This window comes from Mytilus galloprovincialis, chromosome 1 (assembly GCF_965363235.1).
Source record: "Mytilus galloprovincialis chromosome 1, xbMytGall1.hap1.1, whole genome shotgun sequence".
In the NCBI taxonomy this organism is placed as follows: domain Eukaryota; kingdom Metazoa; phylum Mollusca; class Bivalvia; order Mytilida; family Mytilidae; genus Mytilus; species Mytilus galloprovincialis.
In genome coordinates this window covers 58,182,997-58,209,078 of record NC_134838.1, presented here as the reverse complement: position 1 = coordinate 58,209,078, position 26,082 = coordinate 58,182,997, and the positions used below count along the sequence as shown (strand labels likewise).

The 26,082-nt window shown below is 31.3% G+C and overlaps 1 protein-coding gene across 2 annotated transcripts; it reads left to right on the top strand.

Annotated features, from left to right (window-relative positions):
* Positions 1–25,433, top strand: LOC143079533 (cysteine-rich with EGF-like domain protein 2). Of its 2 annotated transcripts, none has more exons than XM_076254938.1 (11): positions 1–332; positions 3,596–3,678; positions 4,926–4,980; positions 7,508–7,622; positions 8,000–8,088; positions 9,228–9,354; positions 10,171–10,272; positions 11,256–11,336; positions 13,176–13,271; positions 14,072–14,206; positions 18,555–23,333. In XM_076254938.1, exons 1-11 carry the CDS (start codon positions 222–224, stop codon positions 18,776–18,778), a joined length of 1,218 nt encoding a protein of 405 aa, XP_076111053.1. In that variant the 5' UTR covers positions 1–221; the 3' UTR covers positions 18,779–23,333. The 2 variants fall into 2 exon arrangements, with proteins under 2 accessions (XP_076111053.1, XP_076111062.1); XM_076254947.1 differs by lacking the exon at positions 18,555–23,333 and adding an exon at positions 25,308–25,433 and having other exon boundaries at positions 3–332.
* Positions 25,434–26,082: the final 649 nt, after the last annotated feature.

Sequence of the window (26,082 nt, the reverse complement as noted above, 5' to 3'; positions counted from 1 at the left end):
TTGGATATTAATTACTGAGTTGTCAACAAAGATTTGGCCGGTACACGTGAAAATGAAGACTGTTATCATGGTGTTTAAATGTTGTTAAATATACGATATCTACTGCCAAGAGCAAAGAGAATCAAAAATCATAGTACTTAAATTGAGTCTGCAACATAAGTTGATACGCAGAGACAACCATCAGCTGATTTGTGAAATTTGTCACTATACCTCTGACAGAAATGACAGTTAATCGCTTGACAGTCTTCAGCTTATTTATGATAAGTTTAATTGAATATGTGGCTCTAGACAAATGTTCAGTATGCAGGGGAATTATAGATAATTTTGATGAGGTAAAATAATTTGCTTCAATGGTTACACTACATCTGTACATAGTTAATATGAAGCAGGCATTACCTGTAAATGAGGACGAAGTCTGTATGAATTATTTTTTTTGTAACTTAAATATTTGTTAAAAAAAGTAGAGGAAATACTGTAACGATGCCGATTTTGGTTCTGTTGTTAGGGATTTTAGTTGTGACATTATTTAAGTTATGACGTCATATGCAATGTAAACAAAGAAACACTATCATCAGGTAACGTTATTTCATATCAAGGAATTATTAAACATGAAATTGGAATTGCGTTCCTTCCTATTTCATACTACACTGATAAATATATATTTTACTCAAAGTTTCATACAAACGAGACCGGAAAAAGGAAGTACATTGTAGATTTCTTCGCAGATGCGTGATTTCAAAACATTACATCCAAAAAATTTTCCTGATTTTGAGTTCATTAGTACAATAAAAAAACTAAGGGAAAATTTTCCCGATTTTTTTTTTTTTTTATTATTTATATAAATTGATTTATCTACTGTTATTGGGGACTTCATCCCCATATTATACACCCGTTTACAGGACGTATTATAGTAAACTGTTGTTGGTCGGTCTGTCTGTCCATCCTTTTGTCATCAACATGTCGGACAATAACTCAAAAACACTGTAACCAATTTGCATAAAACTTTGGTAAATTGTTTATATCTATTGACGTGAGCTCCCTTTCGTTTTTTTTATAAATTTTAGATTTTATAATTACCAGTTATGGCAGGGGTTCAAATAAGCGGTGGTCCGAGGTTAGCGACCTTCCATTTTTGCAATCAGACTTACGTTTTGGTTACTAGCTAGGCCCGACGGACCTTCGACTTGAAAGAAAATAAAAATAAACTTTGCAAACCTTTTTACCAAATTTCCAAATAAACGATCTCAAAACTTATTTTCATCTAATTTATTCATGACAGAGATGTTCATTTTGTTCAACCGCTAGCTGTATACCGAAAGTCATCAAGTAATGTGTAAATTGAGTAAAATTGTATTTGATTAACAAAAAGACATTGAAAAACAATGGATGCCGGGAATTAAGACAATCACAATACCAGATCCAATTATGGAAGCGAATAAGGGTAATTCCGGGTTTTGGCGATCAAATACATAAAAAAAAAATCCAGGTTGGTGACTAAATACATCTATGATTATGAAATATAAACACTAGAATTGAAAACTAAACGATATACATGATATATGGAAAAGAAAGAAAATGCAGAAAATATTTTATTCAGAAACTCAAAATAACTTTTTGATAAATTTTCATTTCAAAATCCAATTCAATATGACAGTAATTTTCTTTATCAGTAATAAATGTTGATAATGCATGTAGATGCTTTTAAAGTCTTTTTTTTTAAAAAACACATTACAATATATATTAATGTCAAAGGGTATTTTTTTCTCAATTTTTGGGCCAGTAAATAGCTGGAAGATTCTTACTTTATTTTCACAAATAGTGCAATTAGATATGATACAATGTAAGCAAAGCAACACAAGCTCAAATGGACTTTTAAAATCGAGCTGAAATATAGACTAGTGCGAGCCCTGAGATAATCATGGCAAAATTAGTAATTAATTACCAATCGTTGAGACAACACATCCACCCACAGTGACACCCTCCCAATACTAAAAAAAAAGATTACTTGAATTCATAATACATGTATATACAAGACAATTACATTTATCATGAACAACCATGAAACTGACAATGAAATCAGCTAACCTAATACCAAAAGCACATTTAATTTTGTATCTTACTGAGTTATGGAATCTTTTAAGTAAGAGCAGGACCTGGAATTAAGGTTGTGGACCTTTCAGTTTGGAGAGTCAAAGGTCCTGAACCTTCTAGTACCAAATGTTAATTTGAACCTCTGTATGGGTGTTTTTTTTAAATAATAAAAAAAGGCGGGGGGATTTTCCAATTTTGAGACAATAACTCAAAAATGCTTTTAGCAGTTTTCATGAAACTTTGGCAAATTGTTTATATCTATTGACCTAAGTTCCCTTACAACTCTTATAATTTTAGATTTTATGTGTCTGGGTTATGGGGTTTTATTCATTTAAAAAGGGTGGGGATATTCCAGTTTTCAGACATTAACTTAGAAATGCTTTCAGCAGCTCTCATGAAACTTTTGTGAAATTGAGCAGTTACAGTTTTGTACATGTAATGCGAAAATGCGACCAGAGTCTCATGTGCACATGGCACATCTGTTTATTTTATACTTCTATACACTTAACTCATAGTCATACCTTTATTCTTTACCCATTCGTACATTTTTGTACTATTACCAAGTTTTTCTACCAAATGGGAGTTTTCAGTGGTAGCAAGGAGCCTGTACTGTGTCTAGTTAAAATTACATTTTTTCCACAAAATAGTAAACATGTACTGATTGTGATTGTAGGGATGTGCACTTTTTTAATCTTTTAATTACTACAACTGCAGAATGTCATGCTATCTGTATCAATATTAAAAAACTGAAACTCCCCTTATTGTAACAATACTGTAAACCAGTTTCGATGGTTCCTTATCACCAATACGCTTGATTCAATGCAGGTGTTATCTTTCCGTCAAAGTGTTTGGTTTTAGGTGACGTCATTAGTGCATTTGTTGAGCATCAACTCTACTTCAGTATGTTCAAGCAAAGTGGTGAATATTCTAATGAGGATAACTTCATTGCAAAAATGTATGACTGCTTCAATTGCAATTTTTAAAGATACAAAATGTAGAATTAATATATTACTTTAGGCAGGGTTGGGTTATCATTTACGTATATTAGATTAGAATAAAGACAAGTGTTTATAAAATGTCAAATAGTCACAATTACTTTATCAGTTCAACGATTCAAGGATCGAGTGAGCACTGCCCACATAAATGTAAACGTTAAAATATATGTAAAATGTAGCATGTAATCAGCAAATAGTTAATGAGTATTTTTGGAAGTGGAAATGATATACATGATACATGTATAGGTCCAACATTTTGACTTAAATGAAAATAAATGGTCAGTATACATTTTTGTACCATGTTTTATCCAGCTGTCAAATTTAGGTAATCATTGATTGAATTTTGTTGCGTTAACCAAAAAAATAATATTCATAACTGAAAATTTCAAACAATTGTTGTTAAATTACGGTACTATGAATATACATCTCATTTTCTCATTGTGTATAAAAACAATTTAATATTTGTGAATAGATTTCAATGTAATGTTTTCTTTCAATATATTTTGTAGGGTCTTAAAAAAACTGCTAAGGCCAACTTCGGTGGTGGTAATACAAGATGGGAAGAGAAAAGTCTAGGAAGTTATGCTACAAGGTTTGTAGGCTCATTAAGTTTACATTGTTGTTTCATGTACATTTTTGTACAGCAGTGCATACAAAATTAGGACATTTTAAGATATGGAATTATATCCAATAAGACAACTATCCAACAGAGTCTAAATGAAGTTGAATACCAATAAAGCAGATAACGGACACCAAAAAGTCTTCAACAATGAGCAAAGCCCATATTTCAGGCCTCACTTTATAGGGCAACTTATACTTTGCTTTTCCATCTGTCAAAATTGACATCTAGTTTCCAAGATGTTCATGACAGTGCTTTAAGACACTTTCATCATCAGTAAATTTTAATAATTTTAACCAAGTTGTTGAAACAGCAATTTTCATTTATATCTAAAACAAACAAAGACATAAAAAATGTATATCTGTAGAAAGTGGGTCTCATTGAGGTCTACATGTAAGCGTGACACGGGAATGATGATTTTTTGTAAGCGTGACATGTGAAAGTCAAATTATTGTGCCGCGAAAATGGGAAATGAATTCTAGCGGGACACGGGAAATGACAAAAAAATGAGAATTGCCTACACATATAGTGTAAGCGAGGTACGGGAATCTGACAAAACAGTAAGTGGGATCCAGGATCAGAACCCCCAATGAGACCCCCTAGAAACCTGGTGAAAGCATTAACTATACATGTATATTGGTCATATTTTATTTGAAAGAAACAAATTTTTAAGACATACTTTCCTTCTCTTCTGGTACTTTAAACTACTTTTGCCTAAAGAGTGTACATCAAAACATTCTGCTGTTTTCAGAAAAATAGATTTGTTACTTAACTGTGAAAAACTTACTTTTCTTTTAATTTAAATTTGCAAATTTTGAGAAACCTTTTTGTGCTTGGATTTCAATAAATCATTAAATATGCAATTCCAGATTTTTCTTGTAGTCAAATATTGGGTCACAAGTTAGTTTTTGTGAGAGAGAAAAATCACTCTTGTTTTTATTCCCAATTGTTCCCTTTGTGTATAAATTTTTGGAAATATTATACATGTATACGTTTATGCAAGGATTTAACTAGAAATTGATATGGAGGTACACTATATAATTTACTATTCCAAAATGAGTTCCTGTGGCAAATCATTGTTTGCTCACCATTTTGGAAAATGACCACCCAAATACACAGTGCTTACAAATTGATAAATAACACTTTAGTATATATATGTAACAAGATCACATCCTGAATTAACTGTTTTTTAGTTTAAGTTTTATTTTCTTTTTTTGCAGTGAGACAAGACTTGTGGAAATTGTTGAAAATTTGTGTTCTAAAGATACCAAAGAGGTAATTTGAAATAAACATAATGTAACTAATTGCCTACATATACGGGTCATTTTCAAAAAATGTCGAATTTTGAAATTGAAAAATTTATTAAAAGTTACTTATTCAAACAACCCTCTACATAAGCAAATCAAAACAAACAGTACTTTAAGAACAACATATTAAAAGATGCAATCTTAATGATGTCATACAAGAATATCTTGAAACATTTTTTGATCGGTGGTACAATATTTTGTCTATCCTGTTACCATTTTCAAAAGAAATTTTTGGTTATTAAGAAAAGGTTTAGATAAAATGTTAAACTTTTTTTACGTTACCAATTAGATGGTTTTCAAGAGAATTAACTTCTATATATATTCATTCTGTAAAATAATAGATTATTTGCCAATTTTCTAGGTTGTACTGAAAAATGGCTCTAAAAATTGGTTTTCAAAGGTTGTAAAAATTACCACCAGTAATGCAAGTCTAAGATAGCAATTTATATTGTTCGGACTTTTTTCACCCTTTCAAATAAACCCAACATCAAGTAAATCCCTCATAAGTTAATTTACTTTTCTCTTTATTTCGTTGGTAACAGGAACGTACGTTTCTGATATATCACTATATAAAAGTCTATCCTGTTACCTTTTTGTCTATCCTGTTACCGATATCAGTATTGCACCTGCAAATGGTTAATTGATAAGATTAAGACGTTATAACCTTAAGATGAGTTCAAACAATGAAATATTTCATTCCTTTTCCACCTACATGTAAAGATAAAAAATTTAACGACGTTTGTGTCTATAATTGTCTATCCTGTTACTGTAACCATAGCAACCATAGTAACAGGATAGACATAACAGGATAGACAAATTTCTGCGTTTTTGATTGCTGTTGTGAAATAACTACTCCCTTTGGTGAAGTGATTATGGTTTTCTATTGTGAATTTGGTTTCCAACACGTTATTGCACTTTTTACAACCATACTGTTAGTGTAATTAATCAAAATGGTTGGTAACAGCATAGACATGAAAAAAAGTACGCTCTATTTTTTTCACTAAATGTCTTGAAATTTCTTTTCTCTACACTGTCGTTCAAGAAACGAGGCGTTTTAAATGTAAAGATTACTTTGTATATTTGAAATCAACACTGACTGATTCAATATTCATAGGGAGAATAATTTAACGACTGATTTAAGTAGCGGTAACAGGATAGACATGAACCTCCTGTACGCTGATTGAATTCAGTTTGTAGATAATCTGTTACATACAATGATAAAGAAGCTACGATTTTTCGTAAGAATTATAATTAACGTTCTTAAAAAGTCCCTTTTGCAGAATTCAAGGCGATCAGAAAATCGAAAAAAAATCATTTGAAATGTGTTTTTCTGACAATGTACGCACACAAATACCCCCAAAATCGGCCTTAAATGCAGTTTAATCTTATCAAAATAGATGTAAGGTGTGTTTATTATTAATGTTCTGAATCACAAATCCGACAAGCTTTCATTTAAACCATTACAGCTGAAATTTCCATTAGAAATAAAAATTTTAGCATGGGTGTACTGAAAATTCGACATTTTTTGAAAATGACCCATACATGAAACAGATAGGTCAGCATGGAATTCTTGATGTTTAGAATGGATCCTTGTCAAAATGATATGATTTGTTGCAGACTGACAACAGATTGGAAACAAACAAATCTGTTTGCCTGAACAGTTGTAAAAATAATCATATGTTTTCTGCAAACATGTTAGTCTGTAACATCCTGGTAAAATTCTGACAAACCTGTACATATAAAAGGACATGTTGAGTACAATGTATATGTCAATTTGACAGCAACGTTAACCCATCAACAAAAATAACCATGATTCTTTATCTCTAAAGCAAATATAGACAATAGATAAGTGCCGATAACATCTTTTGAAAATATACTGAGATAACCTAGAGTGAATCACCAGCATTCATTGTAAAAAAATTATCAAGAGTGTTTCTTTTACGATTCATTCAGCATATACTGTACTGAAAAAATGATAACTTCAAAAAGTTTAAAAGCAATGACTATCTATAAAAATGCATTAAGATACAATACTTGACAAATCACAATAAGACAGTAAGGACCATTTGCTGTTTAATTGTTAACTAATAGAAGTTGGGAGTACTAATTCTTATACCAGCTTATTATGGTATGGTGAGTCCAAATTATATTGTAAGTCTCATCATTTTAAGGATATAAAATTCTGCAATGGTCAGTGTTAAAATGAGAAGCCTATGAGTAAATTATAACATGATTTTTTATTTAGTTGTTGTGTAACTATGAACATGAGGAAAATATTTACATTTTTCAATTTGCCATCATTAAATTTTTTGGTATTTTCTGTCTCTTATTAGAATTGTATATACCAGGTACTTTAAGGAATTGGATGTTATTATAACATCACAGACTTTCTTGCATTTTAACACTAAAATTATGTGACGTCAGAACAGTCTTTTTAATTTCAGATGTGCTTTAAAAAGACTAATTATAACTTTTTTTATTTTTATGAATATCAGTGTCATACCATGGTAGAAGAATATGAAGACTTAGTTGAAAAATTTTGGTTTAACCAGTTTAAAAAGAAAAGAGATGCAGATTTCTTCCAGTGGTTGTGCATAGAAAATGTAAAAGGTATTAATTTGATACAAATCTAATCCAATATTTAGTTGTTTTGCTTTAATTTTGTTTACATCTATGACTGTTATATAAGCGAGAAATACAAGCATGGCATGTAAATGATTTTGGGATGTCTTTAAAAGTTTTAAAAAAAGAGGAACTTGTCTATAGATATTGAAATAGGCTTAATTGTCATTTTGGTTTCAAGGTAAATAAAAATAATTGCATTCATCACTGTTGAATGATTCCTACTCCCACATGACTTCCCCTTAAATTTACATAAATAATTTGACTACATATGAAGATGTTTTTCCTAATTGCCATAATATTCCATTTCATGTTTTAGCGCATCATAAGTTTTAAAAACTTTTCTTTTTAAATTTTCATTTCAGTTTGTTGTCCAAAAAATACCTATGGACCATCATGTTCACAGTGTAAAGGAGATAAAGATGGACCTTGTACAAGCAATGGGAAATGTGATGTAAGTAAATACATGAAAATTAAAAGAAATCAGAAATTAACAAACATATTGGACAGTATAATAGACCATACCTATCAACTTCTCCAAAAAAATAGATGTTTAAACAAAAATAACAGTGAGCAACACATTCTCTTGATAGCCTGATTTAGAACATTTTGCACATGCTTTCCTCCTTTCAGGAAAAGATGAATTTTTATCTTCTAGTATAATAGTGGAATCTCAGTGACTGATCTATTTTGGTGCAAAAGGACAAATTTGATATTCATTCTTAACTTCTATGTCATTTTGGATTCTGATGGAGAGATGTCTCATTTGCAATTATACCTCATCTCTTTATTTTTATATTAAACATACAGTTGGTGAACAATTTCAAAATAGACCAGATTTATTCAATATTTCAACAGTGAGTTGCTATTAGTAATTATAATATAAAAACACTGAAGCACCTGATTATTGTGTATTGTCTATCTATTATATCTTCCTCAAAAACCACAAAATTGATCAGCAGAACAAGATTTACAAATAAGTCAACTGTATAATAGTTATCTCCCTTAAAAGACACTTTTTACCAATATTATGTTTTTTTGTGGAAAAAATTATCGGCAGGGCAAAATAAACTAAAAAGTGACAATGGCCTCATTTATTATTGGAGTAATTTCCCTTTAAAGACTAAATGAACCCACTTTATGAGAGCTTTAGTAGATAGATGTCTGACAGCAGGAAAAGAATTACAAATTAGTCTATTTTGCCAAAATTGTCAGTTTGACTTCTTTAATTTTTATCTTTTTGTGTTTGTTTGGCTTAAACAAAATTGTAGATTGAGAGAAACTGTAAATAGTCAATTTATCAAAAAGTCAAGATCTACAATCAGTCAACATGCTTGAAAGAGTTATTACACATTATGGAATTACATTTCTGGTGTGTTTTTGCTAGAAACTTTTTGAATATTCTACTTGCATGGTATCATTTTTTATCAAATTGACTTGTGAATGATTCAGGTGCCCTAGTTTATTTTTTAAAGTTGAAGCATATAGTGTAAGTCCCCCACATGCAGGCATATAAAAAATTACTAATTGGCAAAACTCATCCTTCATGTTCTTCATAGTTCTATTTTTTCAAATGTTTGTATATTTATTCAGGGAGAAGGCACAAGAGAAGGAACTGGAAAATGCAACTGTGATAGTGGTTACCAAGGAGATCTGTGTGATGAATGTAAAGATGCATACTTTGAAGAAAGTAAAAATGATACACATATAACATGTACAGGTAAGAGTCTAATCACAGCCTGAATCCTGAATGATAAAATCGTATGCTTTTTTAGCATCTTTTCATTGTAAAATGACTATTCTTTAAGCAAAAAAGTTTATGTAATTAATTTTTATTACATTAATGTCTGTCCGTCCATTCAACCGTCTTCAACATGTTGAACAATTACTCAAAAACACTTTCATTAATTTTCATGAAACTTTTGTGAATTTTTATATAAATTGATGTTAGCTATATTTTGGTTTTCATTAATTTTAGATTTAACTTTTTGGACTCTAGGCACTTTATTCATATAAAAAAGTGGGATTCTCCAGTATTTCCGACAATTACTCATCAATGCTTTTAACAGTTATCATGAAACTTTGGTAACTTATTTTACATCTATTGAAATAAGCTCCCTTTTGTTTTTGTCCAGTTGTGATGGGCATAGCATGCACTCATATTGCAGCTCTTTATTAAAGTTTCTGAGATTATTTATGATTTATTGAAAATATGGAATAAAGTTGCAAGTATATTGAATGCACATTAAAATTGGGAGAATATTAAAATAATAATGTGATTTCTCATAAACCTGTCCTGTTAAAATGCCAGTAGTTACCAATAGTATCCTACTGATATGAAATTAAAAACTCTATATGGGTGGCTGTACTTTGGAGAAATTATCAGACAGCATAGTCATATAAAACAGAACAGGAATACTTATTCTAGCATATATTGTTGTTATAGTCACACAATTATTACATTAACGATACTATATTATGTTTACATACATGACCCCTTAAACCTCTAATACAATTGTTAATGATTGCATTGTAGCTTGTCATATGTCATGTAAGTCCACATGTTGGGAGGCTGGTCCTAAAGGATGTGATGAATGTGGAAAGGGATGGGAACAGAATGAAGAAGAGGGTTGTAAAGGTAAATAACTCACCTTTTGATAAGTCTGAAAATTTATTATAATTCTTGTCAATAGGTCAACTTCATTCAGAATGACAGTAATATTAATGACAGTACATATTCTTGTACGTAAAGATGAGAAAAGAAGATGTCTATTAGTATGGTCGTGTCCACAAAATTTGATTCATTTTAAAATTTTTATCAATGTACTGTTGCATGCATTATATAAACATTTAGTCGCACTATGTCTTAAAATTATATCCAAATTGAGGTTTGATCAACATCATTTTAAATTGAAGCCAAACATGCTTTAATGTAAGAGATAAATTTTATACCAAAAAAAGTTTGTTTGAAACAATTGTATAATTGAGAAACATTGTTATTGCTCTTTGGTTGGGTTGTTGTCTCTTTGACACAATCCTTATTTCCATTCTCAATTTTATAATTGTAGTATTTAAACTATTGATATTATGTAAACCTCATGCTTCATTTACTTTATCTTATCTTTGTTTAGGAAATAATGCATGTACGTCATAGGTTTGTTGGAAATTGGGCCATTATTATTATGTATATTTCTGAAATTCTGAGTCTGCCCTAACTATAGATATATCGAGAATTTTATTATGGTGATGTTTACAAAGCGAAAGATACATGTCATATTAGAAATCTTGATAGATATAAGAAGATGTGGTATGAGTGCCAATGAGACAACCACCACATAGAAAGAAACACTATAAAATATCAATTGAAATGGCTTAACTCAATCAAAATATATTAACACAAGTGAACATACACTGAATGAATAAATTTGATTTCTGGTACATTGTAAATACAGTTCACATTTTGGAAACTTCATGTGGCTCTTCACATTTTTAGGAAGTAATACATTCTTTGCATTTATAATTTTTTTGGATAAAAGAGTTTCTGATGAAGGTTATCCAGAAAAGTGCCAATATTTATACATTTTTAATTCAATAATTTATACTCCTGACATTTAATTTTAGATATAAATGAGTGTGAAACAGATGCTACATGTGAAAATGGACAGTATTGTTCCAATACACAAGGCTCATACCATTGTGCAAGTAAGTTTGACCATGTATATTACAGCTCAGGTCTATGTTATCCTTTCTACTTGTTAGCATTTGTAGTACTAGTGGGAATATAATTGGCAAAACTTCTAGATGATAATCTGTGTCCATCCAAAGAATATGTGTGTCATCTTTTGTTCTTTCATTGTAAGACTTGCATATATGATACCCCATAAAAAAAATTCTGTTTTTTACCTCTAATAAAAAAAAATTAGATTTCATATATCTTCAAAAAGAGCAAAACCCATTCTGCATATCAGCTATGAAAGGCTCACAGTTACTGAAAACTATTTCAAAGTGAAAAACAGACAATAAAAAGTCTTCATCTGAGACTTTAATATCAATCAATACACATCCAATATCCAATGGACTTAGTTTAAACATATTTATTTGTAGTGGATTAGCAAACAAGTTTTGCAACTTATATTAATCCATTTCCACTTTGCGGGTGCAAGTGCCTTGTAGCGGCATTAGCCTGCTCTTTTTCGAAATCTACAAGGGTGTCTTTTAATGTGCAAGAGATATGGCTCTCTCTAAACACGGGTCAGCCATTTATCGTCCCCTTCCGACGGACTATCATCGTTTCCTCAAGACCATACTGAAATTTTCACCCCGGAACGGGAATCGAACCAGGAACCTTTGTGATAGTAGTCTGATGCACTTACCATTACACCGCGGCTCTCTTTTGGATTTAGTGTAAAGACTTAAAAAAAGTAACAGTCAGAGAAAAACGTGACCTTGTGTAATGCAGACACAGGTATCCACAGATTGTAGAGCCATGAATATGCATATTAATATATAAAGAGTATTTAGTTTGCTGTTAATTTACTGATAACATAATCAATACAAAACCAATTGTAAGGTATATTTGTCTTAAAAAAAATAATCCAGAAAGAGAATGGCCGATTTTTATGGAAAGTTCATAATTTTAAATTAATGTCTCAATATATCAGAACCATGTTATACCTGAATGCTTGGAATGCTGTTATTTATGGCCTGCTTTTTGTCGAGCCTTCGACTTTAGTCGAAAAAGCGAGACTAAGCGATCCTACATTCCGTCGTCGTTGGCGGCGTCCACAAATATTCACTCTGTGGTTAAAGTTTTTGAAATTTTAATAACTTTCTTAAACTATACTGAATTTCTACCAAACTTGGGCAGAAGCTTGTTTATGATCATAAGAAAGTATCCAGAAGTAAATTTTGTAAAAATAAAATTCCATTTTTTCCGTATTTTACTTATAAATGGACTTAGTTTTTCTGCGAGGAAACATTACATTCACTCTGTGGTTAAAGTTTTTAAAATTTTAATAACTTTCATAAACTATCCTTGATTTGTACCAAACTTGGACAGAAGCTTGTTTATGATCATAAGATAGTATCAAGAAGAAAATTTTGAAAAATAAATTTCCATTTTTCCGTATTTTACTTATAAATGGACTTAATTTTTCTGCGAGGAAACATTACATTCACTCTGTGGTTAAAGTTTTTAAAATTTTAATAACTTTCATAAACTATCCTTGATTTGTACCAAACTTGGACAGAAGCTTGTTTCTGATCATAAAATATTATTCAGAAGTAAATTTTGTAAAAAAAAAAATCACTTTTTCCGTATTTTACTTATAAATGGACTTAGTTTTTCTTCCAGTTAACATTACATAGAGTCTTCAATCAAAAGACAGTACCGAGAGGGAAATTTTTATTGATGTTTTTCCTTATTTTTGTTGAGTCTGCCATTAACAGCAAAAGTAGGCGAGACACTGGGTTCCGCGGAACCCTTACAAATTTTTATTTACATCTAGATAAATGGTAGATATCTTTTGTATGTATTTGCAGCTTGCCATAAAGCGTGTGATGGATGTACATTGTATGGTATAGATAAATGTGATAAATGTGCAGAAGGTTATACCATGGAAGATAACTCTTGTAAAGGTAATGTATGCAGCAGAAGCATTTAGAAATAATAAAAATGTTTATTTGATAAAAAAAGAAAATGAGATTTTTTTTTCTCAACTAAGTTTCATAAAACTTCTAAAGAAGACAAAAAGACATAAAAAAGTCCACTAAATACTTCACACAAAATGACTTTGGAAAAAAACAACAACACAGGAACACTTGAATCTCATAAATGTCTTGCAAAAAATTATAATCAAGTGAAGAAGGTTGGATTACATATACTATAAATGACATATATCAACCAAGCCATTGTTAAATAAAAAATGTTTTGCCTGCCAAAAGGCCAAGTTCACTTAATTATATATAATTGATGTAAACCCTCAAAAGTTTCATTTTAATCCAGGCTGGAGGAAGTAGTATAGATCTAACGAATCCTCATCTTTCCTATTTAATTTTATTTTTACTTCATCAATAATTGTGATTGAATTTTTTTTTAATCCAAAATAAGTAGATTAATAGATTCTTAAAAACAGTAATTTGATTATCATTTGTAGTAGTCAATTAATAACTTAACTAATTGATAAACTTCATGTGCTACTTTACTTAGTTCTGAACTAGTTCCACTTGAAAGACACAAAAACAAACAGAAAAATAATAAAATAAATAGTATCTAAAGATTTATGACGGTACTTGCAGAAACAGAAATTACAGTGTCTGACAACAAGTTAGACAAAAGTGTGAATATTGGGTATGGAAGAAAATTATCAAACTTTTACTTTGAAACTTGCTTTCTTATCTAGTAAAAGATATCATCTCAGAATTTGAGTATTTTGCAGATGTAGATGAATGTCTGCTAGAAGATATATGTGAAGATGAAAATAAAGTCTGTACAAATAAAGATGGCGGCTATGATTGTAAATGTAAAGATGGATTAATAGAAGAAAATAATACATGTATACCAAAACCAAAAGGTAAGAGTCTTTCTTGTATCTAGAGTGAGTGTGAAGCTTTATTATTTTTTTAACGCTAGATCTGTAATTTTATTAATTAACTTTGATGGTAGATTTACCTTTAGATAAAGAATTTTCTTTTGTTGTCATTGTGAAGTTTGAAAGCTCTTCTTTCAAAAATGCATATGCCATCATCCTTGAATCTTTAAAAACCGGTTCATACACTTCAGAAATATAAAAGAAAACAACTAATTGATATTTTATCATTTATATTTACTTATAGTCCTTTCTTACTATACAACATTAATTATTGTTCCCGTATTGTAATAAATCACAATTTATGGTCAAACTCAGTAAAAATTCAAAATACTTACCTTTATCTTGATGCTATTATTTGTTAAATCACAATTATTCACTAAATATATAGCTGAAACTTAACCCAAGGAACTTACTTTAAAAAAAATGAAATATAAACAGCAGTATTCTTTCATTTAGATATTTAAGTTTCACATGGGAAACTGTAAAAAAAAATTTACAATGAAAAAATATTTTTTGTTCCCTACTTACTATTTTTATTATGTTAATACATATTTTATGATTAAAACATAATGATTTATGGGCATTATGTTTTCTGGAATGTGCGTCCGTTCTTTCATTCGTCATACCATTCGTTCATCCGTCTGTTCGTTCGTCCGTCTTTCCTGCTTCAGGTTAAAGTTTTTGGTTGAGGTAGTTTTTGATGAAGTTAAAGTCCAATCAACTTGAAACTTAGTACACATGTTATTTATGATATGACCTTTCTAATTTTAATGCCAAATTAGAGACTTTACCCCATTTTCACGGTCCACTGAATATAGAAAATGATAGTGCCGATTGGGCATCCGTGTACTGGGGACACATTCTTGTTTTCTATAAATAAAATTTATTCTATACTTAATGGAAGTAGAAATAAAAATATGGGTCACCATTCAGTTAACCTCACAATCTGCCTTTGAAAGAAGCATGCATTTTTGTTGAGGTACCTTTTTTCTGTTGAACTAATAGGAGAAAAAAATTAATATCGAAAAAAGAAAAAGACAGAAATTGCTTAAATTTTACAATAGTTTAGTTTAAGTACAGTTTATTTGAAAAAAATAATAAAAAATGTAGGTCACCCATGGTCGAGGTAGTTTTTGATGAAGTTGAAGTCCAATCAACTTGAAACTTAGTACACATGTTAACTATGATATGATCTTTCTAATTTTAATGCCAAATTAAAGTATTGACCCCAATTTCACGGTCCAGTGAACATGTAAAATGATAGTGCGAGTGGGGCATCCGTGTACTATGGACACATTCTTGTTTGTACCGTCAAAGCCTCCTTATATATACTTTGTTTTCCTGTGATGTTCCTTTAGCCTCATCTTATGTGTTTATATACCCCAACTTGTTTGCTATGCCTGCACTAATGGATTGTGAATAACATAAACAGGGTATACATAATTTGTAAATGCATGATCATATGACAATACTAAAGTATATATGAATGCAGCTAATACATGTGTGGAAGTTTTGAAAAGATCTTTTTTCTACAAATGTATACCCCTGCAAAATTTTTAATTTTCAAATATCATGAAAATATGGATTGAATGATTTATAAGGTAAGTCCAAAGGGGTTTATTCCTACATGGAATCCTTTTAAAAACTTCGTTACAGCATTCTGTTGCAATCATTACTTGTTTTTACAAACTCAGTACTTCAAGATAAACACATAAGACAATACAGTAAGAAAATGTGATGTAGAAAAAAATTGTAAAATGATGGACCGCAAAGATTTTGTTTTTATTTGAAATATTAGAATTGAGTCTAGGCCTGAGTTTTCAACATCTTTTATAAGGAAGATTGAATACACTTGTTTATATCTTAAGTTGCAACAAAATGCCTTGATTTCCCAGTCAGATATAGATAGAATAACTAAATTAAGAATTCAAAAATAAATTTAAAAAAACCAACTATCAACATTGATAATTCATATGCAACTTGTGTGGTTTGCACATGCATGAATGTTGTTCAAAAATCAGATTATGAAATAAGCTATTCTATAATAATTTATCATAATAAAAAATTTAATAGTGAAATTTAAATCTCGCTCAAAATATTTGAGAACTATTAATTGATTAATCATATGAAAACACATGTACAGTAACTCCAAATTAGCACGATTTTTGTCGAGCCTGCGACTTTTGTCGCAGAAAGCTCGACATAGGGATAGTGATCGGGCGGCGGCAGCGTTAGCTAACTTCTTAAAAGCTTTATATTTTAGAGGGTGGAAGACTTGGATGCTTCATACTTTGTATATAGATGCCTCATGTTACGAAGTTTCCGTCAGTCACATGTCCAATGTCCTTGACCTCATTTTCATGGTTCAGTGACTACTTGAAAAAAAAGTTTAGATTTTTTGTAATGTTAAATTCTCTCTTATTATAAGTAATAGGATAACTATATTTGGTATGTGCGTACCTTGCAAGGTCCTCATGCCCGCCAGACAGTTTTCACTTGACCTCAACCTCATTTCATGGATCAGTGAACAAGGTTAAGTTTTGGTGGTCAAGTCCATATCTCAGATACTATAAGCAATAGGTCTTGTATATTCAGTGTATGGATGGACTGTAAGGTGTACATGTCCAACTGGCAGGTGTCATCTGACCTTGACCTCATTTTCATGGTTCAGTGGTTATACTTAAGTTTTTGTGTTTTGGTCTGTTTTTCTTATACTGTATGCAATAGGTCTACTATATTTGGTGTATGGAATGATTGTAAGGTGTACATGTCCAACTGGCAGGTGTCATCTGACCTTGACCTCATTTTTATGGTTCAGTGGTTATAGTTAGGTTTTTGTGTTTTGGTTTGTTTTTCTTGTACTGTACGCAATAGGTCTACTATATTTGGTGTATGGAATGATTGTAAGGTGTACATGTCTAGCTGGCAGGTGTCACCTGACCTTGACCTCATTTTCATGGTTCAGTGGTCAAAGTTAAGTTTTTGAGTTTTGGTGGGTTTTTTTAATACTATATGGTCAACTAATTATTGGGTGTATGGAAATATTGTATGATCTATATGTCAGTCGCGCAGGTTTTATTTGACCTTGACCTCATTTTCACAGTTCATTGGTCAATGTTAAGTTTATCTGACAGTTGTAATAAAGCTTTGTATTTAGGACTATCAACATAATATCAATGATTAGTAAAGAAGGCGAGACATTTCAGTGTGTGCACTCTTGTTTTTTTGTGAAATTGACTTGTGAAATCGACTCCAGAATATTTTTTTTAGGAAAACCATAAAACAAAACATACCCCCTTTTGAATTTGGAAGTTAATTGTCGTTCCCTAATGATTTAAATCTGTGGAAAAATGGATCATTTCTCAATATGTCGCAGTTTGATGTAGCAAAAAGTAACATATAACATGGGCAATGTCATTACTTCCCCTGTAACTGTATCGAAGGGCCCTGAATGCTGTTCTAGCTGTTTCTGAAAAGTCAAACTGAGTTTTATTCTTTGGTCTGTGATCTCTGGTGGATGGTTTTCTGATTGTCAACCATACCATATCTCATGTCTAGTTTTGTGCGGTCCTATATTGGTATCACGTCGTCGTTGTTGTCATCATTTTTGGAATGAGGGAAGGGGGAGGTGAAAAAAAAATTGGGTTGGTTCAATTTTTCTCATTTCAGATTTCAGAAATTAAAAAGAAAATTTCTTCAAATATTTTTTTTTGTTGATAGGATTAATTTTCAACAGCAAAGTGAATTGCTCAAAAGCAAATACAATTTTCTTAAGTTTATTAGACCACATTCATTCTGTGTCAGAAACCTATGCTGTGTCAACTATTTAATCATAATCCAAATTCAGAGCTGTATCCAGCTTGAATGTTATGTACATACTTGCCCAAACCGTTCAGGGTTTGGCCTCTGCGGTCTTATAAAGCTGCACCCTGTGGAGCATCTGGTTTTAAAGAGTTCTAAATTTTGATTGCCCTGTTGTTATCTTCCCCCCTATATATCCTTTGAGGAAGGCAAGTTAGGTGTACATTGGAATATTTGGAAATAGCTGGGACTCAGCAGTTCAAAAGGGATAAGTACAAGGACTCACCATGATATATCCTGTGTCAATGTCAAAGCAATTTAGATCAAAGCAAAACTAATAAGGGGATTAGCTCTCATTTATGTCAGTTTTATTCTGTCATCATCATGGTTTCCTTCTGATTGGAAGTAAAGAGACAAGATTATTTGGAATGGAGGGATCCTTGTCTATATTTTGTTGAGGAAATTGCTATTCATAATAGGATTCTCTCTTGCATTTCTATGTCACACTTTCTCTTTTCCTTTGTTTCAGATATTCCCAAAAAGAAGGAATCTAAACCACATAAAAAGAAATTTTCAAGCAAAGATAAAAAATCTTTAAAGAAAAGGAACAAATACTCCCAGCCAAGTTTACTTCTTCATTTTGCAATTCTTGGACTTTATGCATTGTGTGGATTACTAGTCAGAGGAAATGTTGTCATTATAAGTGTTCTAACAGTTTTTCTTGGCATATATGTTTACTGGTTTGCAATATGAAGGTCTTGTCATAGGAATAAAACTGGTGTGATTTTTTGCTAGTAATAAAACCATTGATATTATTTTTATACGCCCGTCAAAATTTTGACGGGACGTATTATGGTATACAAATGTCCGATGTCCGTCCGTCTGTCCGTCTGTCTGTCTGGCTGGCATAAACATGTCGCACCGTATCTTGAGAACGACTTGTCCAAATTTAATGAAACTTAATATGGTTGTTTCTTATGATGGTCAAATGATCTGTATACTTTTTGGTGATGATTCAAAATTTGATTTTTTTAGTTATTGAGTATTTTGTAAAAAAGGGGGAGGGTTTTTTTTACATGTCGCGCCATATCTCAAAAACGATTTATGATTATTGCTTAAAACTTAACACATGTCTTTGTTATATTAATCTTAAAATCTGTATACTTTTTGGTGATGATTCAAAATTTCATTTTTGAGTTATTGAGTATTTTGTAAAAAAGGGGGAGGGTTTTTTTACGTGTTGTGCCGTTTCTCAAAAAACAATTTATGATTATTGCTTAAAACTTTACACACTTCTTTGTTATATTAATCTAATGATCTGTATACTTTTTGGTGATGATTCAAAATTTTTATTTTTGAGTTATTGAGTATTTTGTTATGCCCGCGTCACACTGTCCCGATTTTTACGCCGATGGCAACACGATAATGGAAATTTTCAAAATCGGGACTGATCGTATCCAGATCGGGCTATTCGTAGTGCCATCTTTAACCATCGTAGAACCATCGGCCACTTTTTCTAGCCTTGGGGACAACTTCGGGAAGGGTTCTAAATTTTTTAACATGTTAAAAAATCCCCGAAGGTGCGTCCGATGTTGAGGGTTCGTATTGAGTTCGTATCACCATCCTCACCATCGTAATGTCACCGGGAATGCATCTTTGCACATCGTATTGCATTCGTGTTTCCATCGTTTCCATCGGGCAGTTTTGACATTGCGATGTCTACACGAATGAATCACGAAGATACCCGAAGGTCTTACGATGGCAACACGACTTCGTAAAGACCTCGTAATCCCGTCGTGTTGCCATCGAATAAAAGTACGAAGGCGACAAGATGGAACTACGACGGCAATAAATCCAGCTAAATGTAAGTTAATTTTCGCGCTAAAATACATTTAAAGTGTCATGCGCGATATGCACTGGTCAGTCTAATACGACAGTTAAGAAAGACGTTCACAAAATATGGAGCTCATATCATATGATTCTATGAGAACAAGAAAGGCGACAGCGTTGTTTCTATTAATTCAAATGGAACAAGAAGAGCAGCTATTACAGGCTCAGGATTTACTTTTACAAGTAAAATATTATTTTTTGTCAATTTTTCATATCAAGTAACATAATGAAAATCATAAACGCGCCTCGTACACCAATACTGCAGGTACACGTATATAGGGAAACCAACTTTTTCTGATTTTTTATGTATCGTCTGAGTTGTTGTCACACGAATGTTTACTCCATAACCATTTTGTTTTCTATATGTCATATTTTGCCGCATTTGTTGCTTTCCCCACATCCTTCCTTTTGTCTATATTATTATGATATTCTCCTGGAAAGAGCTCTTTTTGAATAAAAGGCATCAACGAACCCATTACCTTACCTTTAAGATAGATCAGTAAACATGGGCATAATTATGGGTGATTATTCAGACTAGTGCACACATTTTACAGTTCAAACAAGGCAATGCCGAGCGTGGCATCCCCTCGTATGTAACATATTGGGGACAAATATGGATCCTATATTTGTATATGACACATGCAGAAAATTGTAAATTGAATATGCATATTTGATACATAAACTATTTTTTTAGAAATCAGCCAAAACATTCAGTAACTGGAAATACCTTTAATATTGTCTTTAGAACCAGCAGGTTAAAAAATGAGCAACCAATTTCCTGTGTATTATGCTATTTCAAGGAGAAAAAACAAGTCCATCTGCATGACCTTGACCTTTGGTCTTGAACGTAAAAAATGTCAGATCATTACAAGGAGGAACAATATACCAAATGTGGTTAAAATCTTTTGAAGCATATTGGTTTTAGAGTGTCCACAAGAGCGATATTGCCTTGTATTACAACTGCCACTGTGACCTTGACCTTTGAACTTTAAAGTCAATAGCGCTTAAGATATTCTTAACGAGTAACACCATACCAAGTTTTGAGCATTTTGGTTCTAGAGTGTCCATAACAATTGTATCTACACGCAACTTACATGTAGTAGGCGAGGGGATAATAAACTAAGTTTTATAAGAATTAGACAAAAAGATCGATTTCCCGCCATGCATGGCAGACTTGTACAGAAACGATATGTTGTCGAAATTCTGTTCGTATCTTTTAGACATCGTATGGCCATCGCGCCATCATCGTAATCCATCGTGTAGCCTTCGTAATCCATCGTGTAGGCTTCGTGATCCATCGTGTAGGCTTCGGCTGAGATATGAAGCTTAAATACCCGTCTTCGGTTAACCTTCGTATGTCCATCTTTTGCTATCGTATATAATTTCGGCACCATCGTATAGACTTCGTTATTCATCGTACTTGCTTCGGTCACTTTTTGGTATTTTAACGAGATCGGGACCAACTTCGTACAAACTTACAATTTTCGCATTCGGGTGTCCATCGTATATAAAAATCGGGACAGTGTGACGCGGGCATTAAACAGGGGAGGTTTTTTTTACATGTCACGCCGTATCTCAAAAATAATTTATGATTTTTTTCTTAAAACTTGACACACTTCTTTGTTATATTAATCTAAAGATCTGTATACTCTTTGGTTTTGATTCAAAATTTTATTTTAGTGATATTTAGTTTTTTGTAAAAAAAAACAGGGTTGGGGGTTTCACATGTCCCGCCATGTCTAAAAAACAATATATGGTTATTGCTTAAAACTTTCTCAGAAACTATTTATGATTATTGCATAAAACTTCCACACAAGACATCGGGCGTGTCATGCGCTCATGGCGCAGCTGTTTATTCAATTTTGTAACATCTGACTCAATCATATTTTCTTCAGTAACCATAGGATCATTTTGAATAGATTCTTTATGTTTATTATTATAGATATAGATGAAAATGTTTTCATGGGTATATGGAGAAATAGCATCTTCATTTGACTGTTCATAACATTTAAATGAACATTTGGTTTGACCAAGCAGACATTTATGTTGAAAGAAATAGAAGGTAGAAAATTAAATTCCCCTGCAGTACATAAACTTACTGATAAAACCAGAATGTACCTTTTGTTTGAATTAATCTTCAGAGGTTTTGATAGCATGCATTCTTAGGATATAGTAGCGAGAGAAAAGAAGAGTGATTGAAACAATGTATACGTTTTTTAAACAAGTATGAAATAGCAAAATGGAGGAATATTCTATGTAAAAGAATGAATCCAAATGTGAGTGAAATGAAAAACTAGAAGTTGTAAATTGTTTTAAAAAGTGCAATTAATGATATTGATGAAAGGAACTATCTGTTTCTTGCTATTACTAAGAATTGAGTCCTGACTGATTTTGATTATTCAAGTGATTTCAGGCTATAAAAATAAGAAGATGTGGTATGATTGCCAATGAGACAACTCTTCACCAGAGACCAAATGATGCTGAAATCAACAACTATTATAGTTAACAGTACTGCCTTCAAAAATGAGTAAAACCCATACAGCATAGCAAGTCATAAAAGGCCACGAATTGACAAATGTAAAACAATTCAAACCAGAAAACCAACTGTCATTAAGTCTTTTATGACTGTATGTTCACATCTATCATTAGTATAAATATTGTAAAAGACATAAATGTTAATTGATCAGAATTTTCATTGTGTAATTTAATGTTTTTGTATTTGTACATGTTGTATATGCATTTAAAATTGTCCTAAATCAATGTGCAATAGCAAATCATGTCATGTGTAGTTGTAAAAATGTAAACTTTAATTTTATACACATTTGTTAAACTTTACCTACATGAAAATTTAAAAGCAATAAGAGTGCAAAGCAATGAAATCTTAGACATTTGAGGGCAATTTTTTGCAGTTTTCATTACAAGAGAAACCTTTTCTTAGTATTGTTTGCTGCTTTTACTGACCAGTTCAAATTGCAAGTGGTTTAAAAGTACAAAAATCATGTTGAATAAAGTAATCTTTTGTGTTTTATTCAAGATGAAAAATAGAAACTTTGTCAAGATGAAAAGTAGAAACTTATGTTTTTGGTGAGGAATGAGAAGAAAATCTCACCCACCCTGGGTTTATAGATGACTGACTCAAAATTATTAGAGATTGTTAAAAATTTCGTCTTTTTGTTTTGGTGGTGCTTGTTTTACATAATGTAATTTTGAAGGAACATTTCAAGTATGTTTTGCATTTAATGTTACCAAGCTTGTGGTATTAAACCATACTGATTAAGATGTTTTTAGCAATTTGGTATGACTTTGTGTTTACATCCATTATTTTTCTGTTTATATGATGTTCCAAGGTTAATAGGACTTCCAAAGAATTATCTATTTGTTATTGATTTTGCTCTAATAAACTTTTGCAATTTTTAAACTGTTTGTTATTATACAGATAAATATATTGGCTGTAGCAGATAGAGTACCTAAGACATAAAATTTTTAAAATTTAATGCAGTTTAAATAAATCTGAATAATTATATCTGGTATTGACTTATACAAGTTTTTCATGCGATACACTTGCAAATATTCAAGACTTACAGTGATTATTGTATCTGTTCATTCATTATAAATTTGAACCACTAACATCCCTAAAATCGATAGCTAATTTTTTTTTAATCTTTCTGACTTTTTTTGATACAGCATTGCATTACTTTTTTTATTTTATTGATTTTTATGCCCCATTTATGAGCATTATGTTTTCTGGTCTGTGCGTCTGTCAGTCTGTTTGTCCATCCATCCGTTCATCTGTTTGTCCGTCTGTCCCGCTTCAGGTTAAAGTTTTTGGTTGAGGTAGTTTTTGATGAAGTTGAAGTCAAATCAACTTGAAACTTAGTACACATGTTCCCTATGATATGATCTTTCTAATTTTAATGCCAAAAAAGAGATTTTCTCCCGTTTTCACTGTCCACTCAACATAGAAAATGATAGTGAGGATGGGGCATCCATGTACTGGGGACACATTCTTGTTTTATCTTGTTTTGTGGGGGTGACGATAGGTGGGGCTTATGTAGAATATGACAGACCAACCTAACCCTATAGTTACATCCCTCACATCTCAACAACAATGTGACAGCAATCTACAAATACACAAATAGCAAAAAGATAACTAGCAGTCAATCAAGAAATAATTCATGGAAGCCATAGATTTGTTAGAATTTCATCATGAGCATTAGCGTGGGATAAAATTAACAAATATCTCGGACCAGGCCATGTGTAAATTTACAACAAATCCATGGCTTCCATGAATTATTTCAATTCTAATAGGACAAAAACTGTTATTCAATAACTGAAGCCAGGGTGGGTATGCCGTGTGTGTGGCAGGTATGGGGTAATGCAAATTTGTAATTGTAATGCATGGTACTAATGCATTACATATTCCCAAGTAATTTCATGTAATGTGTAATGCAGCAATTTGTGCATTACATGTAATTGTAATACAATGTATAATGCATTACTTTACCAAAGATTTGTATTACATTGCATTTAATACATGGCATTTCTTTTCTCACATACTATATATCCTTAACAGATTGTTGGAGAGTAATTAAGTTTTTGATTAACTAAGAACATACTCGTTAGAAAAATCATTTTCTGTTTTCTCTTCATATTTCACCCTTTACATATATCACTAGAGGAAATTTGGAGATTAATCTTTGCCCCAGGTATAGAACTTCTTTTTTAAATACTAGAATGACCAAATTACAATTCTAAATGAATAACAAAATTCTGTATATCATAGGTTTTTTTAAATTCTTTATTTCATACATTTTCATTCATGTTCCTATGTATAAAGATTGATATTTAAAAAGCTTTACTGTATTTGATTGTTGTCAAAAGATCAATGAATACTTTGTTATGATTAAATAACAGATAATTAATTGTACATTGTCATAAAACACTAACTATTGTAATAAAAACAGCAGGAGAATAAGTCTTGCTACTATTAATCTAAGAGAAATGTTGTATCAAACTTAAATGCAAACAAAAAAAGAATATGTAAGTGACAGTGAGTCTTTCTTCAATCTATCAACTATAGATCAATAAAATTATTGTTTATAAAAAAATTAAAAAAAAACAATTGCCGAATATCATCATTATGGTTATAATCATTATGCATGTTGTGGTTTGATTGCCAATGAGACAACTCTCTAACAGAGTTTTCAAAGGGGAAAGATTAAAAGCATAATTTATAGGTTACTGTACAGCCTTCATTAATGATTGGTATATTTATCCAAAATGATAGATCCTGTACATCAGTACTTAATACACAATTTGTTAGATAAGCAATTTTTTTGTATCATTGATTTAAGTTTAGAATAAACTAAACTTTTTTTCTATTTGTTTGTAGATACATCCGAGGATAACAATACAAAAGATTCAATGGAGAAAGAGGAGTTATGACAGGATATTAACTTATAAATGTGTATAATTGTGTAATTGTGTATGACTGTTTCAAATATAGTGCTTTCGTTTTATTATATTCTTATTACTAGTTACTGTTACCCAAAGTTTTTTCTTTGATTTTGTGGATAAAAATAGATTTGCTATACATCATATAGTATACAAATGTATAATTTTGTTCTTGCATAAATTTTACACAAAAGAGCAAGTTATTATATCTTCCCTAAGTTTAAAAGCCTTTCATAAACTTATTAACAGCACTCCAATTGAGAGATATTATGAGACCAAGGAAGGACAGATTTCCTTTAAATTTGATCAATTATTTTTCATATGAATCAAAGATGGTCTTTTCATCAAATTTATTCTATTCCATTGAATTCTGACAATCATAAATCTCTGTGGATTGAGCAATCACTCACCATATTTCAAATATTTGTCGCTGGACCTTACAAATTTAACATCCAATCAATAAGCCTACTTTTTAAATGGTGCCCACAACTTTCAAACTTATACACATGACTTTTGAGCTCCCTGCTCACAACATTTTTAGCTCACCTGGCCCGAAGGGCCAAGTTAGCTTTTCTCATCACTTTGCGTCCGTCGTCGTCTGTCGTCGTTATCTTTTACAAAAATCTTCTCCTCTGAAACTACTGGGCCAAATTTAACCAAACTTGGCTTCAATCATCATTGGGGTATTTAGTTTAAAAAAATGTGTTCAGTGA

Coding starts and splice junctions, on each gene's coding strand:
- LOC143079533 (XM_076254938.1), top strand. CDS start 222: ATGACAGTTAATCGCTTGACAGTCTTCAGCTTATTTATGATAAGTTTA. Junction 7,623..7,999: donor GTGCATAGAAAATGTAAAAG/GTATTAATTTGA, acceptor TTTTCATTTCAG/TTTGTTGTCCAAAAAATACC. Junction 13,272..14,071: donor GGAAGATAACTCTTGTAAAG/GTAATGTATGCA, acceptor AGTATTTTGCAG/ATGTAGATGAATGTCTGCTA.